Genomic DNA, 11555 nt, shown 5'->3' on the forward strand with positions numbered 1-11555 from the left:
TTCCATCGTTTCTTGTGGAGGGAAGTAGATCAGTCAAGACCTCCAGATGTTTATCAGTTCAATAGCCTTGTCTTTGGAGTTAATTCGTGCCCATATCAGGCACAATTTGTTTCTCAGAAGCATGCAAGGGAAAACCAAGAGCACTACCCGCCAGCTGCCGAGACAATCTTGGAGTCTACATACATGGATGACAGCATGGACTCTTCCCCTGGCGAAGAAAAGTGCGTAAAACTTTACGAGGAACTATCAGCATTGTGGGGGTCCGCAGGTATGCAAGCCAGAAAGTGGCTTTCCAACTCAGAACAAGTACTCAAGTGGATACCTGAAGAAGACAGGGCTCCAGAAGTGGACTTAGACAAAGGAAATTTGCCGTCAATAAAAACGCTTGGTGTGTTGTGGTTGGCTAAGGATAATGTTTTCACTTACAGAGTGAATCCACCAGGTGAGAAGTTCCAGTTGACCAAGCGAAATTTCCTGCGTAAGATAGCCATGCTATTTGACCCTATGGGGTTTCTGGCGCCATACGTGATCCGGGCAAAGATTCTACTCTAAGATATGTGGACCTCAGGATTAGATTGGGATGACCCACTAGATCCGAGCCAAGAGAGACAGGCCAAGAAGTGGTTTGAAAAAGTCACAGAGTTGTCAGATCCGTGCAAGTCCCTCGTTACCTGCGGTTGAACTCACATGTTGAAACAGTTACCTTGCACACTTTCACAGATGCATCAGGGGATGCGTATGGTGCAGTAACTTACGTTAGGTACCAGTGCAAGGGTGGTACAGTATCTACCAGCCTAGTGGCCTCCAAGACACGAGTGGCACCACTATCAGCTCAAAGCATTCCAAGACTCGAGCTTATGGGAGCTGTTTTGGGATTAAGATTGGCCCTGTCTATAGCAAAGGTCCCTAAGATTAACCAGAGCCTACTCACATTCTGGAGTGACAGAATGAATGTGCTGTGGTGGATTCGAAGACCCAGCCGCAATTTCAGACCTTTCATAGCGAATCGAGTAGGAGAAATACATAGGGCATGGGTACATCGATTCGTGAACAACTGGGGAACGCCGCCAGAGGGTAGGAGTTCTGGAGAACTTAGCAGTCAAGAGATCTCAGATACAGAGACTGGCATCATCAAAGAGGCACAACAAGAAGCTTTTCAAGAAGAATGCAAGGCGCTGGTCAATTTCAAGTCTGTTCCGCAAAACAGCAAGTTGCTAAGTTTGAACCCTATCCTAGATGAAGATGGTCTGCTTCGATCAGATGGGAGACTGCGCTATGCAGACTACCTGCCTTTCGATGCTAGATATCCACTCATTCTACCAAGGAAGAGTAGGGTGACCAGACTAATTGTGAAGTCCTATCGTGAAAGAAGTAACCATGCAGGTGAAACCAATCACACATTGTCCTTGCTGTCAGCCAGATTCTGGATCATGCAAGGTAGAGAGGAGATTCGTTACTGGGAAAGAGAGTGCTGTGAATGTCGGAAGAGAAAGGAAACAGATAATGGCCCCCCTACCGAAGATTCGAATAAAACTGCCTTTACGAGCATTCGCCCGAACAGCGGTTGACTTTGCAAGACCATTTGTAGCAGTTCAGGGGAGGGGCAAGAAGAGAGGTAAACGATACCTTTGTTTATTTACAAGCCTAATATCAAGGGCTATTCACCTAGAGATGGCCTATGGGTTGGACACAGATTCCTCTCTGAACGCGTTTTATCGCATGGCCAATCGGAGAGGGCTGCCAGAAGAGATGATTTCTGATAGCGGAACTAATTTTGTAGGCGCGGAAAGAGAGCTGAGGGAGCTCGTCGAACAACTGGAGCGGGACAAGATTGAGAAATCAGCTGCCAACAAGGGAATCAAGTGGAGTTTCAACCCACCATGGGCACCTCACTTTGATGGGGTGCATGAGACAATGATCAAGTCAGCGAAGAGCAACCTATGCGATATGCATGTAATATGCAGATGTGAGCTCAGATTGCGTATTTGTATCACGTGATGGTAATAGGAGAAGTCCTACATATTGCGGAGTGCATTTTTCCCCCGAGCACTTGCCGTGAAAAAGAAAAATCCTAAAGGCGGTCAGGTGATTTTAATGAGAAAGGATAAAATTACACGAACATAAAATAGAAATCTTAATAACAACACCGGTCGCTAATAACTAAGAAAAGCAAGACAGATAGACCATGGTTCATTTTTGATGACTGTTGGTTTTGAAACGTGATGTTAATTCCTTTTTTGTCGCAGGAACTTACCTTATCGTAGATGTTATCAAGTAATTGTCACTTTCAAACAAGGCCTTACTTACTTATTTAATCTACTGTGGTTGATCAGCCCTCAGCTGCTATGTCCGTTAGGGAAATAGTCATAACCGCTAGGTTTTGCGTACGTGTTCTCCGGTTAGATATATCCACGAGGTTTTCCTCGGTTTGGTCAGTTCAAGTGCAGATTTCACTGTGTCAACTTCTACTCGGCATTGGGCCATAGTTTCTCTATACACTGTTACTCGTCTATTCTATCAAGTCAAGTTCAGTGCGTGTGCAAACCAAAGTGAGTAATCTATTCCTTGTTTTTTATGGTTACTTCTTGGGTTTTCTATTCCTATTCGTTTCAGTTACGTTTCCTTTTATCACCTATCAAATGGTCTGTATCGTTACTAAATCGGTTAGTTAGTTCTGTGTGCTCGGAATCGCGCTTGATTAGGTCCATATCTCCAATGTAGGGTTATTTTGCCATAAAAGTACCATCCAATTTACACACCGTGTAGCCTATTAATCGTTTTCCAGCCTTCCGTACGATCAGTATAAGTGCCGGTTATGTTACACTTCCATGTTACGGACGTTATTGAGAATGTTAGCAATAGTTTCTTCATTTATGTTATTTTATCTTTATACTTCGGTATGTTAGTTACGTTAGCTTCTATTTTCGTTATTGTATTTCAGTTCGAACCGGCATACGGTTTACATCATACGACTTACGGCTAAGCTTACGGCACGTGGTTTAATTCTACCTTCGTCTTGGCACGTGATTCATTTCATTTGAGTTTGTATGGAACATTGATCTCTGTCCATTAAACTCTCTTTACATCGTAGTCAAAAGTTCTTGTCGAGTTCGTTTTAACACTACGCACTGCTCTACGCATGTGATTACTTGGATTTTTGGCCTGCTATATTCTGTCCTTGTAATTCACAATGATCGGATAGCAAAAAATTTTATTACGCCCAAGCGTGTTGAATTTAGACAACCTAACAAGTTGGCTGTTCATATTAGTTCCTGCTCACTGCATGCCATTATGAAAATTGCGTCCTAGGCGTTGTACCTCAGGGAGAAACAAGCCGTGATGACACCCTTTGCGTTTTTTAATCATACACTGAATTAGCATTAAACGCAGCTCATAAGCCGTATAAATCAAGTTCAAACGCAATATCCCTAGTCCTCCTGCAACCCGAGTTTAAACTGTCCAGAGTCGTTATCTTATATAGCTGAGGCGATGAAACTGAGTCATGGCATAGTAGGACCGGCCAATGCAAGTGTTTCGTGGGATGCGCGACTTCTGTGCCAAGACATGTTCAGCAGTATGTTGATGACAACGTGTCGAATGTGTCTCATCTTCCAGCAGTAAATTACAGAGTTCAAAGACGAATTGAGAAGTGTAAGAGTAAATGCAAAAAGAGATAATCGTTTCAAAACAATACTCGGGCCATACATTTCCTTAGCGACCAAACAGATTAAGAAAGGCAAATAACAAAGCAAAAACACGAGATATACGTAGAATGTACCGACAGCAGATTTAACGAGGCTAGAAAAAATTGCTACTTCGCCTGACTGTGCTACTTGTTGTACTTGCAGGACCTGAATCGGATTCTTGTGTCGTATTCCGGCTAAATAAATCCCGATGTAGACCATGGTTGTAATAATGAGACCAACATTTCCACCAATTACTATAATAAGTAAGTAATTATCGAGCGGAATTGAGAGCATTAACGGAAGAAAATGCACTAAGCACCCATATTGAGATCACCACAGCAACAACACGCTTGTGAGTCACAAGTTCCTGGTATCTGAGATGAAGATGAATAGCCAAGAATCTGTCTACACTTACAGCCAAAACTCCGAGGAACGAAGCTGAACAGAACAAATTCGAAACGAGGTAAAAATGTTTATGCGTGCTGCAGGTGGGAACAATAAGTTGCAAGCGTTTGATCAGAAGTGAGGTGTAATATGGCTGGACCAATAAACTAACACCAACATCAGAGACAGCAAGACTCAGGAGCAATGTTTTTAAGGTCTTTGGAATCGACGATGTTTTTCGTATAGCGTGCATTGTTCCAATGTTCAACATGATGTCGGTGTAGGCCAGAAAACTGTTGAAGACACAATTAGCCGTGGACGTCGAATACAGGTCCTCGACGCCAGAATCTCTTGGGAAGTAATCCCGCAATAATTCACACAATGATTTCTTCATGGCAACTGATTCAAGTTTCTTTAAAGTACCAAGCGTTTGACACAAAAAAACAACTCACGAAGCTAACAGCTTCCTTTCTCGGCGCCGCAGACTAGTTCCCTCACCTATGGAAGCACTTTGGCTACTATGATTTCTTTTTTTGTTTAAGTTAATAAAAAGAATAAAAACGAATATTTAATTTTTCTAAGCGGGTGATAAACTTATTTTCATAGGAGATAAACTTATTTTCATGGTCATAGGAGACTTTGACCAGTTTGCAGGTGTACCATCTATCAACATGCTACGCGACCTATTAAACAGGTTTTTCATTCGTTTTATATCCATGAAATTTTTATATAAACGCAGCAACTTATTTTTTTGGAAATCATCTATCTAAGGATCTTCACTGAGATGCATTCTCACTAATTTACCGTCTGAAATCATGTCGAAATTCAATATCGCTTTTCATGTTCTAACAAACATACGGCCTGTTTAATAAACCTGATACTCATATCAGTGACATTTACGTCTTAGTTTTGTGCTAATCGGTAATAAGAAAGCTGAAGGGCGAGTTCTAAAGTATTCTTCTTTCGTTTGCCGAGGATTGTCACTGTAGTAAGTTATTTTATCACCCGCTTAGAAAAATTAAATATTCGTTGTTATTCTTTTTATTAACTTAAACAAAAAAACTAAATAAATACAAGAAATTCATCAAGATTGGTCTGAGCAAGAGAAATGACGAGCACCCTTTGTCACGACATCAAATCCAATTACTAATTCATCGTTTATAATAACACTGAATATCTAGGATAAGAAGTCTTTAATATATAAAAGAACTAAGGCTTCTTTTGAGTGAAAAAGTTAATTGTATATTTAATCAGTTTTGCAAACAGCTCGGGCGGAAGTTGCAAGAAAGGACGCTGGTCTTCAGTAAAGGTGTTTAATTAAAATAAGAAAACGACAGAGGAGTTACTGGTTCGATTGTCAGTCATGTCAGTATCTGTAAACACAACCTGAGAAGCTCTTTCAATTTTCCACATTTCAAAAATGAAATGAGATGCCGCCAAGAATACCGTTAAGATAACATCGGTTAAGATACTATTAAGATAAAGTAGTCACTAAGGTAAGATACCAATAAAAACACTGCTGAATGAAGGTCCTTTAGCTGCATGAGTCATCAATTATGTAAAAAAGAATTGTTACATGGATGTTGCACCTGCAAACTGTCAGAAGTTCCACTTGTAGTTTGGCGAGCGCGACTGAAAACACCGAAAGAAAGATCCACTTCGAAGTGCTGCTGGTGGTTTTTAATTTGTGCGCTAGGAACGCTCGATAATGATAACGTTAGTAGCCACATATGATTTCATCATCGTCCGCATCGTCATCATCATCATCATCATCATCATCACCGTCGTCGTCGGCGTCATCGTCACCATCCTCGTTACGTTCCTTGTCAACTCAGCCCTCTCTGTTCCGTGCCGCTGTTTTCAATATTCCAAGTTATCCATCCTGTCTTTTTTGTAACTTATTTCTTTTTGATTGTAATAATATAGTTGTTTTATGTATAAGTAATCATACGGTTTAGAGTTCAGTTTGGCATTAATTTGCACGAGTGAGTTTTTCAAAAAGCTGAAATTGCACGAGCCGCTTCGGCGAGAGCAATTTCTGCTTTTTACTTGTTAATAATATGAAAAAATTCGCGTGGAGGAAGTGCCGGGACATCTTTCTTGGAGCCATTTTTTCTCATTCGAGAAAGCTTTTTCCAAAGTTTCCGCACAAAATTTTCGTCATCATTTTCCGTGATATCATTGGCTCAGAAAATTTCAATAATAATAATAATAATAATAATTTAATAATAATTTATTAATTTTTCTTGCGATTTTTAACATACAGTGATCAGAAATGCATTATAATATTAAAATATACTAAATATGTACATAAACTAAATTTAACAATAAAAAGTAATTTAAGCGCTAAAAGCTAAAGGCTGACTTAAAAAAACTGAGATATGTTTTAAGACAAGATTTAAAAGTTCAAATAGAATCAATATTGCGCGGGCTTGTTGGGAACGCGTTCCACAGTGTAGGCGGGGCTACACTTAAAGATCTATCACCAAACAATTTTTTCATTTTCCCTGCTGGATGTAATAGAATAGTGCCTGAATTAGAGCGCAGTGAATAGCCTGCGTGCTTCCTCACATTAATTAAATCACTAATATAAGCTGGTTCCATGCCATTTAGTGCTTTAAAAGTTAAAATTAAGAGTTTAGAATGTATTCTATACCTAACAGGCAACCAGTGTAATTCTTGCAAAGCAGGCGTAATATGGTCATATTTGTGGCTCGAAGTTAGTAACCTAGCTGCTGCGTTCGATCTGTACTCTCTTGAACTGCACTGCTCTCAGCCAAACAGAATCGAGTAATTTTTTCACGTATATTATTACGATGGTAACAGGTTGAATTGAACCGGGCATAATTCTGTCCAGGTATGTTTTAAATCCAAAATGGTTTGAAATCTGGATACTTGAGACAATGGTGACTTAATGTGAATACAAAAGTAAACAAAATGATGATTAGAATATTGCTTTATCGGAAGTGACTTTGTAGATTGTTTTCAAGTGTATGGGGAGCCTGTTGCTTACAGTTTAGGTTTACATCACTTGAGTGAAATAAAGTCGCCTTAAGTCGCCTTTTCAAAAGTTTCCGAAGCCTGACCGGCCTAAAATCGCCTAAAGTCGAGATCTTTTTCTGCCAATTTTGCTTAAGTCGAATAAAGTCGCCTTAAATCATCCAAAGTCGGCTTAATTTACAGCGACTTAAGGTCCCAAAGTAGGCTTACCTGAACTACTGATATATTTCATATTCACAGCTAAACATCACCAAGAAGAGCGAGTTCTGGTACTCTTTACTACTTTCGTTTACCGAGGATCATCACTATAGTAAGTAATTTAAATTACGAAATTATTTTGGCCACATCCCAAGAGGCCAATTGGTCCGTGGCGCCAACTCAGAAAAGTTTTTTAGCTTCCTGAAGCAAGTTTTAAGTCAAACGCTTGGTGCTTTGAGGAAAATTGAGTCTATATCGAGAAGTCATTTTGTGAAATATTGCTAGATTACTTGCCAAGAGAGTCCGACCTTGAGGACCTCTATTGGACATCCATCGTTAATTGTTTAGACTTCCAGAGTTTTCTGTTCTATATTGCCATCATGTTCAACATTGTAACAATCCACGCCATAAGAAAAACGTTTCTTCTGCCAAAGACTTAGAAAAACATTAATCCTGAGTAGTGCTGTTTCTGATGTCAGTTTTGGTATATTTGTCCACTCATTTTACACGTCACTTCTGGTCAAGTGGTTACAAGGAAAGAATCCTGGGTGAAACAGCTATAAGGCTTATGACATCACTGGACATTTTATTTCCGTAGCCTTGTTCTCAAGTGTTTGGGCTGTAAGTGTAGACAGGTTTCTTAGCTAATCACCTTCATCTCAGATACCAGAAACTTGAGACTCACAAGCGTGTTGTTGCTGTGGTGATCTTTTATCGTCCCGGGTTCCCTTCGACATTTTTCACTTATTATAATAAATACTAGAGTTATTGGTCTCATTCTTACGAATATGGTCTACAACAAGATTTATTTAGCCGTAACACGACACAAGAATCAGATACGACAAGTAGCACACGCGAGCGAAATAGCAAATTTTTTCCCGCCTCGCAAAATCAGCAGTCACTTTCTGCTACCCATGGAATATCTCCTGATTTTGGTTAGTTATTTGCCTTACTTGATCTCTTTGATTTCCATTGAAATGAAGGCTCCAGTATCGTTTTCAAAAAATTTTATATTACCTCAATTACTCTTGCATATCTTAATTAATCTTTGAACCCAGTAATTTACTGCTGGAAGATGAGACACATTCGACACGCTGTTATCAACTTACTGAGGAGAGCATGTATTGGTACACAGGTAGCGAGCGCATCACATTTGAACTGCCCAGCCATACCACGCCATGATTCAATGTCGTCAAGCTGTCAAGCGCCTCCGATTCTTCAGCATCATAAGCGAATTTTGACGGATTTTTACGAAAATGTTCCTCCATTATATATGAGTACGCCTAAATGTGCGCGGCTGTTTTGATATCTCGAGTACTTCCTCTCTGAGGTCTTCGATTTCTCGTGTGACGAAGATCGGCAAATTCGATTCGTCTGGTTCAAAACAGATTTTCTCAGCAACCAATGAGAATATGAAAAAAGCCTCACGCGCTTTTGAAGTCCGTCATCTGCTGACTGACAATGTCCAGTTTGTTTGGTCGTACTTGTCAACACAGGTTATTCAGAGCAGCAAACACTGTCAGTTATGCATTTGAAGGCTTGTATACTCTTACCAATAGATCAAATCTTTAAAATAATTCTTTCTCCGCATTCTAAATTTTATAAGCTGTACGGTAATATATACTTTTCTATGGTCTCCTTGTTGGCTTGATAGCTCAATTGGTAGAACACTGCACCGATATCGCGGAGCGGTCACGTTTTCGAATCCCATTCAAGCCTGAAATTTTTGCAGCGTTTAATTTCACAGCTGCTTAAGTGCGATCATCATTGATGTATTCATATATGGAGAGACTGTTGCTAAATTTAGGTTTATATCACTCGAGTGAAATAAAGTCGTCTTGAGTCGCCTTAAGTCGCATTAAGTCGCATTAAGACGCAATGTTTTTTTTTTCTTAAGTCGCCTAAAAATCGCCCAAAGTCGCCTTAAGTTACGGCACCTTAATTTCACAACTGCTTAAGTTGTTTGTATATAACTTCGATGATCAATCATGTCTTCGTATCTTTCTCTGCAGTTCAAATATATATATGATCTTTCATATATTCACTTGTATCTTCACCATCTACGGGTATATTACGAACTCACTGAACGTGACCAGCTCCCAGTAGGCTCGATATTTCACTAGGTAGAGCACTGCACCGGTATCGCAGAGAGCATGGGTTCGAATCCCGTTCAAGCCTGAAATCGTTTCATTTCAGGCTTTCGTTTCATTTCACAGCTGCTTAAGTGATGATCAATTAAAGCAATTATCTTGGCCAAAGATCCATTTGGTCTGTAGGCCGTGGCGCCGACGAAGGAATATTTTTTAGCTTCCTGAGGCATTCTTTAAGTCAAAAGCTTGGTGCTTTGAGGAAACTCAAGTCGATATCATGAAGAAATCATTGTGTGAAATATTACTGGATTACTACCCTAGAAACTCCGAAGTTGAGGAACTCTATTCGACTACCATCGCTAATTGTGTCTTTAACTGTATTCTGTCTTGTACCGCCATCATGTTTAACATTGTAACAATCCACGCCATAAGAAAAACGTCGTCGTTGCCAAAGACTTTAAAAACATTGCTCCTGAGTCTTGCTGTTTCTGATGTTGGTGTTGGTTTATTCGGTCAACCATTTTACTGCTCACTTCTGATCAAATGGTCACTACAAAATAATCCTGACTGTAACACGTATAAGGCATATTACATCATTGCATATTTATTTTCTGCAGCTTCGTTCTCCGGCGTTTTGGCTGTAAGTGTAGACAGGTTCTTGGCTGTTCATCTTCACCTCAGATACCAGGAACTTGTGACTCACAAGCGTGTTATCGCTGTGGTGATCTCATTATGGATGTTATGTTTAATTCTTCCTTTTTTAATGTTCTCGATTCCGCTCGATATTTATTCACATTTTAATGGAATATATGGAGTTATTGGTCTTATTATTACATCGATGATCTACGTCAGGCTTTATTTAGCCGTAAGACGACACAAGAATCAGATTCAGGTCCTGCAAGTACAGCAAGTGGCACAGGCTGACGAAGTGGCAAATTTTGCTAGCCTCATGAAATCTGCAGTCGGTATATTCTATGTATATGTCGTATTTTTGCTTTGTTATTTGCCTTACTTGATCTCTTTGGTCGTCACGGAAGTAAAAGGCTCGAGTATCGTTTTGAAACGATTTTCTCTTTTCGCATTTACTATTGCAAATCTTAATTCATCTTTAAATCCGCTAATTTACTGCTGGAAGATGAGACACATTAGACACGCTGTCATGAATATACTGAGGAATATGTGTCGGCACAGAATTCACGCATCACACGAAGCACTTGAAATGACCGACCATACTACGGCTTGATTCGGTGTCGTCGATGCTGTCAAACGCCTTATGTTTATAACAACGAATGCGGAGAGTTTTAACTCGGGCTGCAGCAGGTCAAAGGGAGATACTGACAAAAAATAATGCTATAAAAGAATCATATGGCTTACGGTGCGAGCTATGAGCTGAGTTTAGTGGTACTTGTATGATTAAAAAGCGCAAATGGTCATTTACACATCACTGAGCAAGAATCAAAATGGACCGCGGATTTGTTAACTCATCTTAATTCAAACAAGGACATGTACTCTCTCTTTTTGCGTACTGTTTTTAAAATAGTTATTAAATAAATGAAAATAGTAATAGATAGAGGATATTACACACTGGCGAGAGGATATGAATTTTACGCTCGAGTAGGATAAACAACTTCTCAAGAGTTAGCGCAGCGAACGAGTGAGATACTGTTTTTGTCACGAGAAGATAAAATTCATATGTTTGAGCCAACGTGTAATGTTTTTTCTATTACATACCAGAAACTAACAGAAGCGAAACGAAAGCACAAACCGTATGTGAACTGCAGGTCAGCGGCAGGGGCGTACACTCCCCCCCCCCCCCTTTCACCTCTGAGATGAAGCCCTCTTCTTACCTCACCAGTCAGTTACGCCATTATTCAGTGGTGCACCCCTCCTAAGAAAAATCCTGGATCCGCCCTCGGGCGGGAAAATCTTGAATATCTCTCCATTGGCTAACCATGAAGAAACTCCTTGAATAAGCTTTTTCTTTCTTCATTTTGTCATTTTGGCGCTCCTAAGTGAAGGATTTTATGTCACCTTCAGTGAATTTAACTTAGCTTCCGGCCCTATCGCTCGCCGTTTAGCAAAAATGGCAGCTGTGCAATGCAATGGCGCGAACTGACGTCATCGATATCTAAATTAGTGAGGATATGGAAAAAATGCTACTACGATCCCGGATGTGGTTTCGTATGAATTTTACTAG

The 11555-nt window shown here is 40.0% G+C and overlaps 1 protein-coding gene, 1 long non-coding RNA gene and 2 pseudogenes across 2 annotated transcripts; 3 read left to right on the plus strand and 1 right to left on the minus strand.

Annotated features, from left to right (window-relative positions):
- The first annotated feature begins 270 nt into the window (after nucleotides 1-270).
- On the plus strand, nucleotides 271-1568 carry LOC149112295 (uncharacterized; annotated as a pseudogene).
- A 716-nt stretch (nucleotides 1569-2284) lies between these two features.
- Nucleotides 2285-3090, plus strand: LOC149112296 (uncharacterized). Its single transcript, XR_016207242.1, has 2 exons — nucleotides 2285-2549; nucleotides 2942-3090. It is a non-coding gene; the product is annotated as an uncharacterized LOC149112296 (long non-coding RNA).
- Nucleotides 3091-3363: 273 nt separating this feature from the next.
- Nucleotides 3364-4601, minus strand: LOC149112297 (beta-4C adrenergic receptor-like; annotated as a pseudogene).
- Nucleotides 4602-9471: 4870 nt separating this feature from the next.
- Nucleotides 9472-10863, plus strand: LOC149112298 (histamine H2 receptor-like). The gene has a single exon (XM_089290649.1). The coding sequence runs from the start codon at nucleotides 9636-9638 to the stop codon at nucleotides 10599-10601; it is 966 nt and encodes a 321-aa protein (XP_089146775.1). The 5' UTR covers nucleotides 9472-9635; the 3' UTR covers nucleotides 10602-10863.
- Nucleotides 10864-11555: the final 692 nt, after the last annotated feature.

This window comes from Orbicella faveolata, unplaced genomic scaffold (genome assembly GCF_042242905.1).
Source record: "Orbicella faveolata isolate gen_17 unplaced genomic scaffold, um_ofav_v1 contig_2, whole genome shotgun sequence".
In the NCBI taxonomy this organism is placed as follows: Eukaryota; Metazoa; Cnidaria; class Anthozoa; order Scleractinia; family Merulinidae; genus Orbicella; species Orbicella faveolata.